At 45.2% G+C, this 15,952-nt stretch overlaps 1 protein-coding gene and 1 long non-coding RNA gene across 13 annotated transcripts in view; one reads left to right on the plus strand and one right to left on the minus strand.

Moving 5' to 3' along the window:
• The window catches only part of PLEKHD1 (pleckstrin homology and coiled-coil domain containing D1), a 35,036-nt gene extending 19,296 nt beyond the window's left edge, over window positions 1–15,740 (plus strand). For all 10 annotated transcript variants that reach the window (XM_064424330.1, XM_064424336.1, XM_064424337.1 and 7 more), the window contains 9 exons: window positions 1,089–1,180; window positions 3,947–3,999; window positions 5,987–6,081; window positions 6,985–7,078; window positions 8,329–8,507; window positions 9,004–9,136; window positions 10,866–11,010; window positions 12,948–13,097; window positions 13,493–15,740. In XM_064424330.1, coding sequence (XP_064280400.1) covers window positions 1,089–1,180; window positions 3,947–3,999; window positions 5,987–6,081; window positions 6,985–7,078; window positions 8,329–8,507; window positions 9,004–9,136; window positions 10,866–11,010; window positions 12,948–13,097; window positions 13,493–13,653 — 1,102 coding nt within the window. In that variant the 3' untranslated portion in view covers window positions 13,654–15,740. The remainder of the gene's footprint in view (window positions 1–1,088; window positions 1,181–3,946; window positions 4,000–5,986; window positions 6,082–6,984; window positions 7,079–8,328; window positions 8,508–9,003; window positions 9,137–10,865; window positions 11,011–12,947; window positions 13,098–13,492) is intronic.
• On the minus strand, window positions 518–12,991 carry LOC135303088 (uncharacterized). 3 transcript variants are annotated; one of them, XR_010364614.1, is made up of 3 exons: window positions 12,854–12,991; window positions 2,652–2,915; window positions 518–2,329 (listed from the first exon to the last, which is right to left on the minus strand). It is a non-coding gene; the product is annotated as an uncharacterized LOC135303088 (long non-coding RNA). The 3 variants fall into 3 exon arrangements; XR_010364615.1 differs by lacking the exon at window positions 12,854–12,991 and adding an exon at window positions 8,308–9,008; XR_010364613.1 differs by lacking the exon at window positions 12,854–12,991 and having other exon boundaries at window positions 2,652–6,426.
• Window positions 15,741–15,952: the final 212 nt, after the last annotated feature.

Consider the following 15,952-nt stretch of genomic DNA (forward strand, 5'->3'; position numbering starts at 1 on the left):
CTTTACAGATATTTAATATTTATAAGATCCCTTATGATTTAACAACAATGGCAGAATTTCTGTGCAACAATTGCTGTTCCTGTGTGCACACCTATATGAACGCATTGGAATCAATTTTAGGTATGTTTTAATGTTATGCATTTTATACGTGTAGATTTTTTTCTAATGAAACATGAATAGAAGTGAGCAGCAAACTCCATTTCTGGTTCTATTTTTGGTTTTTGTGTGTGCTTGTCCTTGATGTTTAATATCTGTATTAAAGCCTAGCCTGTCTGTGAACTCAATCAGTAATGGGTATCTGCTCCACAGACCCTTTTTTTAGCTTTGCTTCATAAAGTGTTTAAGAGACCTTGAGATCCTCTGGCCAGTGGCCCTACAATAACACAAGGTGCTCTTTGGATATGCCTGCTTCCTTTAACATTCCCTACTTGCCAGCATCTTTTCTGGCTTTTATCTCTGGTTCATCATTGTCAGGAATTGACTCACAGCATAGGGCCAGACACCAAGCCCTAGTGGCTTACACCTTTAGCAGAGGAGGGGTTGATTGGTTCCAGAATGGATGATGGATACCAGAAAGACTGAAGGTAAAAGGCCATAGGAAGGATTCAAGAAGTGGTTGAAGTTGGAAGGGGAAGAGTGACTCTAACAGCAAAATCTTGGAAAGGCTGAAGAAGACAATGTTGCTGGCAGTGGGAAGTTACTAGAGTTAAAAGCTAAAATCTGGTTCTAAAGTCTGTCATTTAAAGAGTTCCAGGTATATCCTGTTGCAGTTGAAGGCTGTGAATGTGCTGGATTGTTCTGGAGAGCCCTCAAAATTAAGTTCAATATAAAAATCTCAAAAACACTGGAAAAAAAATTTGAATAGCTGTGAGGGGTTGAAATACAGCCAATGTATTAAAAAAAAATACTGAATGCCAGGGAAATTTCTCCAATCCATTTGTGGAGAAAACTTTTAGGGAATTATGGTCCCAGCTGATGAGAGTCTGCATGTTTGAATTCCTTGGTAGTTTGCTAGGCTGAATTCTCTGTCCTAGTCTGTGGGACCCTTAGCTCTCTTACATTGCCTGCTTTGTGTCTGCTCTCCCTAGGACCTGGAAGAATGCCCAGCTGGGAGAAGCCATGATCGAGAGCCTGGAAGCTCAAGGACTACAGCTGGCCAAGGAGAAACAGGAATATTTAGGTAGGAAACTCTTACTTTGAAAAGCCATAAAGGCCAAAATAGTAATTTTGCTTTTCCTGGAGTAGTCAGTGTGGTCAAGACAAGCAGCTACAGGTTTTCTCTGGATGAAGCTTTTGAGCAGTCAGCAGCTGAAATTCGGGTCTGAAGGGAGTCAAAACATGCAAAAGTTAAGGTGGGATCTGGACATCTGTGTGGAGTGTGAAGGAGGAACATGCCTTGCCCAACATTCTGCAGTCCTCCATGGCTCATCTGTACAAACATTTGCCACCCCTGAGAGGTTTGGATGTGCTAGTTTCAGCTGCTCACAAGCAAACAGACAATACCTTTGTCTCCCTCAATCAGACAGGACTGATACTTCTGAGGTTGGTCACAGATTTTCATATATGAGTTTTCTTCACCTAGCTGGTGTTTTATTTGGTCTTACTCTACTTGCTCACTGTTCATATTGGAAGTGGGAGCATTTACATGGGCTTGTTTGAGGTATCTAATGGCAGTAGTTAATTTGTCAGTGCTCTCTGTAAACAGTGGAGAAAGAACAGATGAACGTGAAGTAATCTAGGTATGAAGAGAGGTAGATTATGTAATCCAGTTCCCTATTTGGGAGCCAACCTCTGCATGGCCTGATACCTTGGATGCTCTGACTGCCTTGGGAGGTCCAGTTATTTCTTTCCCTCGTTGCCTATAGGAAGAGTCAAGGGAGAGTAGCCCTTTTAATCCAGATGCCCTCTGAGTTACAGCATTCCCCAGGTCTAAGAGACCTTCTGACCTGGGGGCTGCAGGTCACAAGTGTGGGCCCAGTGACTTGTCTGGAGAGTTATCTGCTTTAAATAAGATAGCAGAAATTTGGGTGCTTCAGGTTGATGATGCCTTGAGCAGGAGCTCATTCTTCTACTCCTAATTGTCAAGCCACTGGAGGAATCTTAAGGAGCTTTTTGCATTTCTGCATCCATGCTGATCAGGGCTGATCTCAGTATATGGTCTTACAAGTGACAGTGATCATAGCTCAAGTATGTATCAAGGCATGTTTACTCTGTCCATCTGAACATCATTCACCCATGTGAGGTGATGGATGGGCTCATACGTGAGGCAGGCAGGGAGAAGTGGTTCCACACTTGACAAAGGAATAACGGGGGCTACTGAGAGGAGGACCTGGAGGGACAGAAAGAGGAGGAAAATTAGAAACAGGAAAGTTTCATCAAAACATTATTTTGCAACCAGCAGAGCAAATGAAAAGGCTTTAAAGACTAAAGAACTCTTTAGTATGATAAAAGAAAAGGGGTGGAGAAATAGAGGAATACACATTCTGTGGCAAACAGGAGATATTTGGAATATAAAATATATGTTTCACTGGGTTCTTTGGTCCATGACAAGAACATTCAGAGCTGGTCAATTGTCACAGTTGATTACTTTCCTTTGATATGAACTGTCTATTTCTATATAAGTGCTAAGGCTTCTGCCTCATTAGCCTTACCTTCAATGATCTGTGTCCACCCTGTAGTCAAGCTTTGAGGTCAGGCACTGTTCCTGAAAGCAGGTCAAGGTTCTCTGGACAAACACTGCTCTGAGGAATTTCTTGAATCCACACTGAGTTATCTTCCAGCCAGCTGGGATCCAGGTTTCACTGTCACACATGGACATTACAGAAGCCATCAGGTCCAGGGCTGGGACCCCCCAGGAGTGGCAGAAGAGGGAGGGTGGGAGAGCCTCTGTTAGTACAGTGCATCTGTGCTGAGCTCTGGCCAGGGAGAAGAGGGAGAGAGTGGGAAAGAAAGGCATCAGTGGTGCTCAGCAGAGCTTGGGTAATGTAACACTATTTCTCTGGCACCAGGAGCCCTGCTCTGGGCAGGAGGTAGAGGTCTGCATTCCTCCTAGAAGTAGTAATGCTGCCAGCAGCAGGAACCTTGTCAGGTCCTCAGTACCAGGGAAACCAGTAGCGCCTCACTCACCTCTCAAGAGGAAGACAGAAGTGCTCCAGTCAATCTGCCCTGCTCCCGTGGCAGCCAGGTGGCAGAGCTGAGAGCTAAACCCGAGGCTTGACCACCAGAAGCGTTTCTCTCCGGGTTCCTGTAAGTGTGGCTAAGAGCTGCCCGAGGCAGAGCTGCTGAGCTTGGAGCTGGCACAGCAGAGGTGATCAGGCTGCAGCGTGAGGACAGAGCACAGCCTCTGCTGGGGGTGTGTGTGTGTGTTCAGAGGACAAGAGCAACTGATGTTGAGGGGAACTGCTCTGTACAGCAGAAGTTTTGTGGCTAAGTTAGGGATTGATTTCTGGGCTTGGCTGAGACATCCCAAGGTGATGATAGGAAGTTGGCAGTGCTGCCCAAGAGGGCTGAGGAGAGGATGATGGACTAGGCAGGTGAGCTGCAGGAAAACTGACTGCTTCTACATGTGGTGTGACCCTCTGCACTCACTTGACCTTTCTGTGCCTTGTTCCTTATCTGTGAAGCAGAGATAAGAATATTTTCCTGACTCAGCTGGAGGATGGTGAAGGATGGTTCATTAATGCTCTTTAAGAACATCGAGAGGAAACCTTAGAGGGAGTACAAAGCAATATGCTTGTTTAGTTGATTAAGTTGTTTTGCGGGAGGGAAGTTATAGAACATCCCATTAGTGCCATCTCAGCCTTTGGAGCCTCCCAGACAGACTCACACAAAGGAATAGGGAATGCTGCATTTTCAGGCTTCAAAAATTCAGTGTTTCTTGTTTGTAAATATCCTGAGGATATAAAATGCTTTTCTCTGTGCTTGGACTTTTTTTGTGTGCTTGCAGATAAACTAATGGAAGAAACAGAGGAGCTATGTCTGCAGAGGGAGCAAAAAGAGGTGAGTTCATCACAAGCCAATTTCCTTCAGCTGCCATGTGGCAGGGCTGGGAGGTTGGGACTTGTTGGTTTGAAGGCATGTCAATGTTCCGGGAGAGAGGCTTGTGGAGGCTCAAGATTTTTCAGCCAACCTCTGGGTCCTGTGGCTGAAAAGACAAGTAAGACTTGTGCCTGAGATGGGTCATGGAGATGTTTCCCTGCTCCCTTTCCCTGTTACTTTCCATGCAGCAGGTTTGTCATTATGACTCCAGGAGGACCAGGGAGGAAGATCAAATGAAAATCATACTCACTGGACTGAATTACACAATTGTTGTTTGGCAGATTCAAGAAGATTTTGGCAATTAATGTGGCCATCTCCACAATTAGAAAACAAGTAAACAAACATTGTTTTAGCATAAAGATACTGTTGTGAGAAACAAGGAGCACAAAAAACAATATGGTTTGTTCTTTGGACACAACAGAGATGGGGAGAATAAAAAATGTTGCACTGGGGAAAAATCAAGAGAGCACTCCCTTAGATGTGACTGTTATACCTTAATTTACCTTAGAATAGAATGGCTTGGGTTGGAAGGGACCTTAAAGATAATCTTGTAACAACTCCCCTGCCATCGGCAGGGAGGGACATTCACTAGGCCAGGCTGCTTTATCAAGTTTATAATTGCTTTTCAAACTATTCCTAGCTTGTAATTGCTTAATATAAAAAGTAGCACATCCTTATATTTACTGAGCCAAATCTATACTGATTTTTATAGCATCATCATAAAGTCATGGCAAAATAGCTGTGCAAACGGATTGTCCAGTTGGAAAGTCTGCATGGATATGGACCACCATGTCACAACATTGCAAAGTGCCTCATGCTCTTTTCCAGTTAATCCAAAATGACTGCTGCCTCTCCTTAGGAAAAGATGGAAATGCTGACCTAGGCTTCTCAAGCCTTTTCTTGCATACATTTCTGGAGAGCGAAAATCCAAAAGTGGCTTGGACACTTGCTTAGGGCTAAGCTCCTTTTGCCTTTGCAGAGAGACATCTCCCTCTGGTGAGATGGTGAGGTGGCCTGCTGCACAGCCCACAGCCACAGTGGGGGAAATGACCTTGTCTGAAGATTTTGGAACAAATCTCTGCTCTTCCAAAGCCATACACAGTAACTCCATTGCCCACAAAGAGCAGATGGGGCTGGGTTCATTTGAAGGAGTTTGGTGCTGTGAAGGACTGAATGTAGATCTCACTGAAGTTTGTGGTTTGACCCTCTGGGACCCTGAAGGCTTCAGAGCAGTATGTTGGGAAAGCAGCTCCAACTGTGTACCTGCACCACAGAGCAAGAGTCTTATTATGAATTTATCCAGTGCCAACACTGTTCTGTGACTGGCAGGGGCCTGTAGCAGGAGCTCTGCACAGCCACTATGGCTGCAAGTGGACCTGACCAGGAGAGGGAGGGATCCTTACTGAGTTTTGGTTTTATCAGCACAAAGATAGTGACAGGCTGATTAAACTGTGACAAAGCTGTAACTGAATGGTTTGTGTTTTCCTGCCCCAGTTGGGGTGGGAAGAAAGGCTGAGCTGGTAGAAGTATCACAGTTCAGGCACAGAAATCCCAGAGCTGCTGCATTCTGAGGCTGTCTGGCTTTTCTGTGTCTGTATGTGTGGGTGCCTGAAACATACAAGTGAAAATGGTACATACAAGTAAGTCCAGCATTCTCAGGGAGTTTTGGACCTTTTTTATATATGTGGCCGAGCTGACCTCTGCAAGGAGCATGTCTGAGATTTCCAGGTGCTTGGTAACCTGCCTGGGGCTTCTGGATGTTTGAAAATCCTCAGGCAACCCCAAATCCTTCTAATTGCCCCTGGACAAAAGCGTGGTGGAGTCAGACACCCTGTAGCTCTACACAGCTTGGGTTAAGTGCCATGTTAAAAGTCCCAGGCACTGTTAACAGAGGAGCCTCTCCTAACTGTGTTGGCAGAGTACATTCCTGTCTTCTCGTTTGGGACAGGAACTCGAGCGTCTGAACCAGATCCTGGAAGCAGAGAAGCAGCGTTTTGAAGAGGTGGTGCGGGAGCTGCGCCTGGAGCAGGAGGAGATCAGGCGGTATGGCTGCAGGGCAGAAGGGACACAGCTCCCTCACCAGGCAAAAGCACACTGTGGTGGAGAATCCAAACTGTCTGCAAAATCCACCTGGTTTGTGCATGTAGGAAGGAGATGCTGCCTTGACCGAAACAGGAATATCTGTGGGCTCTTCACCTGCATTTGCTATTGCTTATGGCCGATAGAACACAGCTTAGCTTCATTTTGCACTCAGGCCTCCAGCAATTTAATTTCAAAGTGCTGGAACACAAGCAACCCTCAGATTAGTTGGGGTAGCATGGCAAGGGACAGGTGCAAGAGAAGATTTCAGAGAGGCAATTAGCTCAGCTGACTGAGCAGCTCTGTGGAGTCCAGCTGAATGACTGTGGATATATGATGATACATAGACTAGTAAGATCACTAAGATTAACTTTGTCATTTTGAAAGTTAACTATGCAAAATATTAGCAGCAAATGTACTTAGAAGGATCCAAGTACTTTGCCACAGGTGTTGAAAGGGCATTTTTTACTATTGCTCTCTTTTTTTTTTTTCTTTCTCCCTAAGTAACATCTCAGAAAAGCTAGGGTGATTTTGCAAACCATTTTTGTTCTCACAGGCTCTGCTTAGATGTGACTGCCCTGTCTGAGCTCTTTCAGTTGCAACCATGGCTCTGCCCTTGCTGGCGAAGCACAGTGACTGTTGGGTTGGGTTTGATGATCAGGAGGCACAGAAGAGTTCCTGGACACCTGTAGTGTGTCCAAGGCAGGATGTGATGCTTCCTGGCAAACTCCTGGCTCTCCAGGACTGGCTGTACCAGCTGATGGTTGCAGGTCCTGCACCAGGAGACCCACAGCCCGCACAGCCTGGGCATGGTCTGCAGGGCTATTTGTACCCCTGCAATAGCTGTCACTCCTTTTGCTTCTTCAGGGAGCTGGAGCTCACAGCCCGCTCCCTTAAAGGAGTGGAGGAAGAGAAGAAGGAGTTGCGAAGCCTGACAGAGTCCTTACAGAACACCCTAGAGGTGAGTGACTGCTCCTCCCCTCTGAGTGACAGCATTTGGGCCTGAAAGCAATGCTGTCACATGGAATAATCCAACATCCGCTAATGCCAGAGCTGAAGTGCTGTACAGATGAACAGGTTCATTTGGTAGCTGATATGAACACCAAAATCCCCTGCAGAAAAGGATGAGAAATGACACAGAGCACAACTGAACCAAGATTTTCTCAGCAGTACCAGGTGATATGGTGGTAGGACAATAACCATGATAAGCTGTAGTTTAGGAAGCTTGGGTGGAACAGTAGGGAGAGAATTTTCACCAGATGGGCAGGCAGGCAGTTGGAGAGGCTGTGGAACCTTTGTCATGGGCTGTTGTCAGACTGTAAACAGCCACCGCTGACCATATCCTGCTGTGCTGGCACACTGGCCCTGAACAGCAAGCTGGGCAGGAGGCTAGTGGAAGGTCCCTTCCAACCAACGTGACTGTAAGTCTGTGATGAGCTTTTTTTTTTTTTTAAATTAACTGCACCTCCCTACCATCTGGTGGAATTTGAAGCAGCAGAGGGGCGTTCTTTCTTCACAGAAGGGAGCATGATTCCCAAGGAAATAATGTACCACATGGGAATCTAGGAAACAGAGTTTTGATGAATTAAAATCTTTCCTTACTGGTGGATTTGTGGATATTGTTGTGAAATTGCCACACAGCTGGCATTCTGAAGCTGCAAGGTCATCTTTAAGGTTTCTGTCAGATCCTGCAAGTTTGTCCAAAAATCTGTTCCTTTGCACTCTTCTCCTTGCCAACAGTTATGACAAAAAGAACTGGAAAGCTGGGGAAGTACCATTCCTGCCCTGTTTGCACACTGAACACTTCAGAGACAAACAGCATGATGTGTCCCATTGCCCACAGTTAAAAGTGCCACAGAGGGGATGCCTCCAGTTCCCACTAAGGAGCAAGCAGAGCAGGGAAGGAAGGGAAGCTGCCTGCATCTGTGATGCACCAGGGAAGCACAAGTTCCAGTCCCTGAGCTGTGTCCTTACTAGCATATCACATCAAAGGAGCCTGCTAGTTCACCCCTTTGTAGCAAAGGCTATGTTGGAGGCTTGCTCCCCGTGAAGCAGGTATGAAATAAAACCCAAATTTTGTTATTCCTGTGTTTACCTGAATGAGGAATGTGGATGTAAGGATGGAGGTACTCAGTAAGGAAGAACCAGGCAGGAACAGGAGCAGAAACATTACACTTGGCTGATACTCACAATCTCTTGTCCTTCTTCAAGGAGCTTTCCCTGGAAAAACAGCAAATGCTGAAGATTCTGGAAGAAAACGAGAGCCAGGTCCCACCTCCAACCAGCCCCAGCACAGAGCAAAGCCCCATCTGGGGACTGCACTGCAGCCTGCGACAGATTGAAGAGAAGATGCAGCAACTTCTGCAGGAGAAACTCCTGGCAGAGAAAAGGTGAAGTGGGGAGAGAGAACACTTCTGCTCAGGCTTAGTGGTGCTGAATGATGTGACTGTCTGCTGACTTGTTTTTTGGTTGCCAGCATTGGACAAATCTGGAAGCTTGTCTGGTTCCAATGGCAGGAGTTCAGGTTACAAATCCTTCAAAGGAGACAGAGTGAGGCAGGGCAGCTGAACTTGGTCCCAGTTGGGTCTGTTCCTTTCAAACCAGGACTTGGGCACGTGAAGGTGTTCTTGGCCTGTCCATAAGGAGTGTTTGGTGCTCCTGGGCCTCATCTGGGAGCTGAGAATGTTCCATTTAAGAACTGTCCACCTGCTTTCTCCAGCAATGCCTGTGTTACTGGAATGGAGCACACAGAGCTCCTGTTAGTGTCTCTTTGCTCTGGGCAGTCAGGTAGCTGAGCATGCCCCATCATGATACTGAGCTCCTTTCCTTCCTGTGGGTTGTGTTTGGGTGGGAATGGTCATCTTTGTTTGCTGTGCCGTGCACCAGGATGAAGGAGAACGAGGAGCGGTCTCGAGCACTGGAGGAGGAGCGGGAGTTTTACTCTTCCCAGTCGCAAGCGCTGCAGAACTCGCTCTCGGAGCTGACTGCAGAGAAGCAGCAGGCAGAGAGAGACCTCAAGGTATCCCCTGCATACGTCACATATTGCTGTCCCTGGGCTCAGAGTGCTTCTGTTTTCTCTTTCAATTCATTCCCTATCAAGCCAAACTCTTGGTTTTATTTAGTTTTCACATTTTGGTCATAAATCTTCATTAGCTGTGCTTCATATTGCCAACTGTATCCTGACCTGCATCCAAAGCAGAGTAGCAGGCAGGGCGAGGGAGGTGATTCTGTCCCTCTGCTCCACTCTGGTGAGACCCCACCTGCAGTGCTTCATCCAGCTCTGGAAGGACATTGATCTGTTGGAGTGAGTCCAGAGGAGGACCACCAAGGTGCTTGGAGGGCTGGAGCACCTCTGCTGCGAAGACAGGCTGAGAGAGTTGGGGCTGTTTGGCCTAGGGAAGAGAAGGCTTTGAGATGGAAACTTTGTAGGAATTTTTACAAGGACATGTAGAGATAGGACAGGTGAGATTGGTTTCAAACTGAAAAAGGAGACGTTTAGATTAGGTATTACAAAGAAATTCTTTTATGTGAGGGTGGTGAGACATTGAAACAAGTTTCTTAGAGGCATGGGTATTCCATTCTGGAAGTGTTCAGGACCAGGCTGGATGGAGCTCTGAGAAACCTGGTCGAGTGACATTTATCCTTCCCCATGGCCAAGGGGTTGGAATGAGATGATCTTTAAGGTCTCTTCCTACCCAAAGCACTATGATATCATGGTAATACATGAAATTGCTATCTTATATCTATGTAGTACTACTGTTTATTTTTGTATCCTGAAGCCTGATTAATCCATTCAGTGCAAGTCTTACTTTGCTACTGTGAAAGCATAATCTATAGATGGAGGGAAGGAAAAAAAGTAAAAGAGGAAAGTAGAAACAATCAAGAATAAAGATAATTTCAAATAAATGCAAATATGGATGTTGCAGAACTGAGCAGACATCTTCCCTCCTCACTTGTGCTCAGAAAACCAACCTTAAAACTTTTAAATCTTCAGTAACCTCTGCAAGAACTTCGGTTCAAAAGCAGAGGAATTCAGCTGAGGGACCATCCCTCTTTTGTAACAGACAATATATTAATCTGTGCAAAGGTAACTGGACAAATATGGTCTTTTATTTAAATCTAAACAATGTAAAGGTTATGTTAATAATTGGCTGTTTGGCACTCAAACTTATTATACAAATATTTTGTGCAAAAAAAACCAAACCCTGAGTTATTTTTTCCTGAACCTCCAATATTTTCTTATCTTGTAACCTTCTACTTGGCCAAACTAAAGCTAAGTTGACCTAAGCTGTGTAGCCCTTCTCATTTGCTAAACTAGTACAGTATTTCTAACTTCTCTTGTGTTTTGTTTCTGAAACTGAGCACTGTGCATCCCTTTGACTGCCTTTATCTCAAGTCTGTCTCAGCTGGATTGATGTCCTTCTGTTCCTGCTAAGCTGCAAGTGCTTGCATTAGCACAAATTCATGTGTTGAAATACCATCTCTGATTCCATATGGTTTATGCAATGGGAGGAAAACTGTGAAAAATTAAGTCAGAGTAAAGGAAAATTACTGCCATACTCTGGGCTTCAGATTCTGTCTGAAGACATGAGAAATGCCTTTATATTGCCTTGAAATATCTCTAAGGATTTCCATCACTGTTGTCTTTTCATTTTCATCCATGGCAAGTCCTTCACAGACCTTGTGAGTTACCAGGATGTTTACTGAGAAATAAGCTGTTTTCCAGCAATTCTTATTTTCTTCCTCAGGCTGAAGTGAAGGTACGCATGGATCTGGAGAAGAGACTGAGAGAGGCTGAGGAAGCCTTGCAGAGCTTGGAGCAAGGCTTAAATTCTCTGAATTGCAACAAGGAGAAAGAGAAGAAGATGAAAGCAGATGTCAGTAACTTGAGAAGTAAGTTAGTCATCCATGCTTTCTACTGATGAGCAAACTCAAGAGAGGAAATATTTTTACATATCTTCCTAGCTACACAAAGAAGATTCCAAATTAGGAAAGCTGCAGATAAATGTGGTCTCTCTCTTTTGTACCTCCACCAGACCTTCCCTTTGAGGAGCCATAACGTGCTATGCAGGTAGTTGGTGTTTTGCCTCCAAAGGAGGCTGAAATTATTCCAGCCTCTCAAAGGAGCATGAAATTATTCCAGCCTTCTCTCTTGGGTGGAAGGCAAACCTAGAGATGAGCAAATATTTTCCAAAATGTCAAACAGGGAAGCTGTAGCAGAACTATAAAAACTGACTGCTGACTAGGTCTGTGTTATATGGAGTCCTCTCATTCCCCTCAAGGCTTTCTCAGCCTTGGTTAAAAGAATATCACCAGTTTAAGGAGGTCCGTGGTTGCTGTAGCAACGTGCTGGTGGGTGACCCAGAAGGTGAAGTCTGGATCTTTACTCAGAGCTGAATCACAGCATCAGTTCAGCACTGCAGTGCAGCGGTCAGGTGTAAGACTGATGTTCCTCACAAGTTATCCCTGTTTCTTTGCCTTTTTTGGTTTGTTTGGGTTCTCTTGTGGGGCATTACCCTGGCATTTGAGTCAGGCTTGGGAACTGACATAAGCAGCTTCAATTGAGTCAAATCTTGCTTGTTTTTCATGCTCAAGTTATAATGCAGGGAGAATTGTTTATTAAGCTGCTGGGTCTCTACAGTTAAGGCTTCATTTCAGTGAAAGGTGGATGTACTGGGTCAATACAGAAAAGTCAAAAAGTCCTGTGGTATTCTGAGCACTGTTAGGTAAATAGGGAAAATAAATTTATAAATAGTTTTATATCTATTCACATACTTATAATTTATACATATTTAAATGAAAAAAAGCATTATTCAGTAGTTTCTACATAAGATTTCTAAATGGGGAAAAACAGTCATGATTCTGAGCTTCATCTCATTGGCTCAGAGCCATGGTGAGAAAACAGAACTAAAGTGGATGTGTTGAGCTCAGCATTCAAGCAGAGCGTCAGAGGGCATAAATGAGTAACTGGTACTGAATGTCTCCTGATATTTCCAACCTTAGATTTTGGGAGATGTTTTTTTCAAAAGAGTAAAAATGTACTGATGAGTAGAGCACTAGAGAAAATAAGGGACCAGCAATGTTTCCCATAACATTAGTCCCAGTACAGATTGCCTCAGTCCTTCCTAGTGGTTCCTGCAGCTCTGCCCTGCCCTTTATAGAAGAGTTTGGGCACATTAGCACATGATGCTTTTGAACAGCAAAGGACCAGCAACAGGCAGGAGGACAGCAAGGCTGGAATGGCAGAATAGACATTGGTCAGACCATAAGAGGGGAAATGGGCCAGGAAGAGCCGTTTGTGTGGCAGATCAGGGCAGAATAACGTCAGAGTTTTGACATGGGGCTTTTCTTGGAGCCCATAAGATATGTAACTATGTGCTAGTATTTGCTATGCTATTAAGGAATCCCCTACCATGTTTGCCTGTGCTAGTGTTGCCAACACCTTCCTTTTCCAGTTAGACCTGACTGGTTTTAGAGGTCCTTCAAAGAAAGTATGACGAGCAAGGCTTCAGAATTGAGAAGTTTTATCACAGTATCAAAGGCTTTTGGCAGTTGAGTTGGGAGCAGTTGTGAGAATTACTGATGTGGAATGGATGGCTGCAGTTCTTTCTAAATTTGAGTATGCATTTGTTAGGAACTGGAGGTTTTTGTCGCTTTGAAAATGAACATTTGAAAACGTTCTTTCTGATGATATTCTGGAGCTTTATGGATTGTTGTTCATGAAGGTCATCATTACCTGGCTCAGCCCATCAACGAGTGCAGTCCCTTGTGACTGGCTCCTGCCTTGGAGTGTCTGCCCCATCACTGTAACAGTGGTGTTCTCTTCCCAGAGTTCTTTGAAGAGTGCATCCGCAACGCTGAGCTGGAGGCCAAGATGCCTGTGATCATGAAGAACTCCGTGTACATCCACAAGGCCGCCACTCGCCGCATAAAGAGCTGCCGCTTCCGCTGCCGGAGAACCAGCGCTTCCTGGAATGACAGTAGGTGTTGGGCAGCCTCCTGCTTCATATCCTGCAGGAGCAGATACGTGCCAATGGGGCTGGCAGAACAGTAAAGTCTGCAATGTTGTTTGTATTTCGTGTTCCTTAGCAGCAGAATGGAGCCACAGTGCTACTTGTAGCTTCCGTACTCAGAGCACAGGCACTGAGCTTGTGTACTTGTTGCCTATTTCTTTATAGATGTTGAAAGCTAAACTTCTGTGATGGTCCTGGGCCCTAAAAACATACTTAAATATGACTTCATCAGAATGCCTAATCACAGACTGAGTTAGGCTCAGACATGTTGGTTACACGGCTCGTGAACTCTAGTGAAGCTTTATCTTCAGTTTGTGTCCCTGGTGGAGAGTGCTTACCTTTCTGTGCTGTTCTTGTTTCAGTGAAACAGTCACAGTCCTTCATCTTCTCACATGCAGAAGCTGAAAATATTGAAGAGCTGAAAGAAGCAGCCAAAAGACTGAGCCGGGACCAGCGCTTTAGGAAAACTATCTATCAAATCATGAGGTCACAAAAGGATTCTGCTTCAGGGGACAAAAAGTGACTCTTCCTGGGAGGGGGCTTCTGAGATCAACCTGCCATTCAGCTCTGCAAAAGTTACAGCCTTGGGCATGAGGCTCAGAAGGGAGATCTGGCATTTGGTGGGGAAGGTGGGGGAGAGTTGTGTGTAGGCAATCCCTTCAGTTATTGGCTTTGCTTTAGTTTGAGTGCTCCCTGCAGCCCGGCAGACCTTCTCTGCTGATCACTCCAGACCTGTTTGCTTCAGCTGCTTGCATTAAGCCATGTTTGGCCAAGGTGCCACAGTCAGTGTTAAAGTGAACTAGAGACCGTAGCTTAGGAAGAGCCTCTCCTTTCCTTCCCTGTCTAGTCTGTCTGCCAAACACAAGTGCTTTGAGGAAACCTTTAGCAGTCTATGATCCAGCTAGTGTAATCTCCTCAGCTGAACATAGCTCACCCTGTTCTGCCTGATCCCCTCTAGGGGTTGGCTCGCTGCACACCCTCAGTCAATCAGCACTTCGGTGGGGCACATTTCCTGAAGACTGCAGCAGTCACAGCCTCCCTAGCACAGGCAAAAGTATCAAACACAGGGCCAAACTTTTTGTCTTGATGCTACATCATTTCAAGCAAACAGCAACAACACAAGGTGAAGACAACAGGAGGATGCTGTGGATTTGGGTCCAAGGAGGATCATGTACAGAGAAGAGCTTATAGGTAACTCAAAGGCATTGATGCAAGCTAGAGGGAGGTTTCTGTTGTGTTGGTGGTGGGCAGAACATTCCAGGGCCACCTTTGCACATTTTTTGCACTGGGACATCTAGCTGTGTCAGAGCTAGGGAAGGTGTTAGCTATTGGCTGTCCATTCCTCAGTGTGAAGAAGCCTTTGACTCAGTTTTGATGGCTTCCTCAAGACCTCTGTAAAATGAGTTGGAGGGCAGGAGGGTGAGGACTGTCCAGCAACAAAACCCACTGCCATTTCAGGCAAGCTGTAAGAGCTGTGGAAGAGGAGTCCAGGAGAGGAGTTACTTTGTTGTGGAGCCCCTTGCAGCCTCCCCCACCTATTTTGAGCAAGCAGTTGGCTAATAATTACCCATGCTGTAGGAACAGCACTGCCTGGTGCTTGCAGACCACAGGATAAGCACACTCGGAGTGACGCCCTGTTTTCTCCTGCATATTAATTGGAAAATAAAGAAATAGACAATACAAAGGTGAATAAAGTAAGCAGCAGAAGTACAGTTAGGGGTTAGGGGAATGGTAAACTGCAGACTTACTTTACCTTTCATGGCATCAGGGCCCCCGGGTATTATGTATGTACAGTGACACATAGGTAGTTACTTGCTACTGTCCTGTTCAGACTGTGACAGTGTCTTCTCACAGCCTTTGGCTTCTAGCCACCTACATAATCCCCTATAAATTTAGTGTTGTTCCTAGGGAGAAGTCAAGGATGTGGCTGGGAAGCAAACTTTGGCTTACCAGCCAGAGGAGAGTGGTTAATGCTGGGTGGAGGAACATCCTGTGACAGTGCTCCTGGATGGAATCACTCTAGTGTGACCAGAGGGAAAGCTTTGAAAGCACAGCTTGTACTTCCCATTTTAGTCAGTTACTGACTAGTATCCTTCTGCCAAGCACTGGGATGTTTCATCCAGTCAGAGGATCCAGCTCTGAAGGAGGATTTTTTTGTGCTAATGGGTGATACAGTAGGAGAAGATTGTTTCCATCCTTCCTCAGCATACCTGATCCTTCTGTGGTTCATCTGGTTGTGTTTATATGCTAGAAAGCCACAAATTAATTCTTGCTCCTACAAGGCTGAAGGGCTGTGTCAAAGCAATACAGAAATGGTTTTTTCCTTTATGCTGCTCCCAAATCATCTCTGGCTATTTTCCAGTTACAAGGTCTATATTAGGTGATGCTGGAAGGGACAGAATAAAGGATAGCTAGGGAATGCATCTGTAATTCGGGCAGTTAGAAAAATCACCCTGTGGCCTGTGAATACAGCATTTTTGTTCTATTACCATGAAAGCCACAATATCTGACTCTTCAGAAGTATTCTATGCAGGAGGTAGCCACATCAGGTCTTCCTTTACTGTGCATATTGACAGCAATAAGTAAATAAAAGTTATGCTGACACTAGAATGAATTCCTGTGTGTTCTTCATACACTGTCACCAAAATGATGTTAAATTGTCTCTGTAGGAGCTCAAACAAATCATTGTGACACTCTCATTTACTGCCAGCACAGTTCCTCTGCTTCACTGAGTTGTTGTGTTACGTGCTTAACATCACCTCTCAGAAGGATTGGCTCTATGTAAAAAGCTTTCACCCTCGCTACCACTTCCACTTGTAAAT

Source organism: Passer domesticus, chromosome 6 (genome assembly GCF_036417665.1).
Source record: "Passer domesticus isolate bPasDom1 chromosome 6, bPasDom1.hap1, whole genome shotgun sequence".
NCBI classification, from domain to species: Eukaryota; Metazoa; Chordata; class Aves; order Passeriformes; family Passeridae; genus Passer; species Passer domesticus.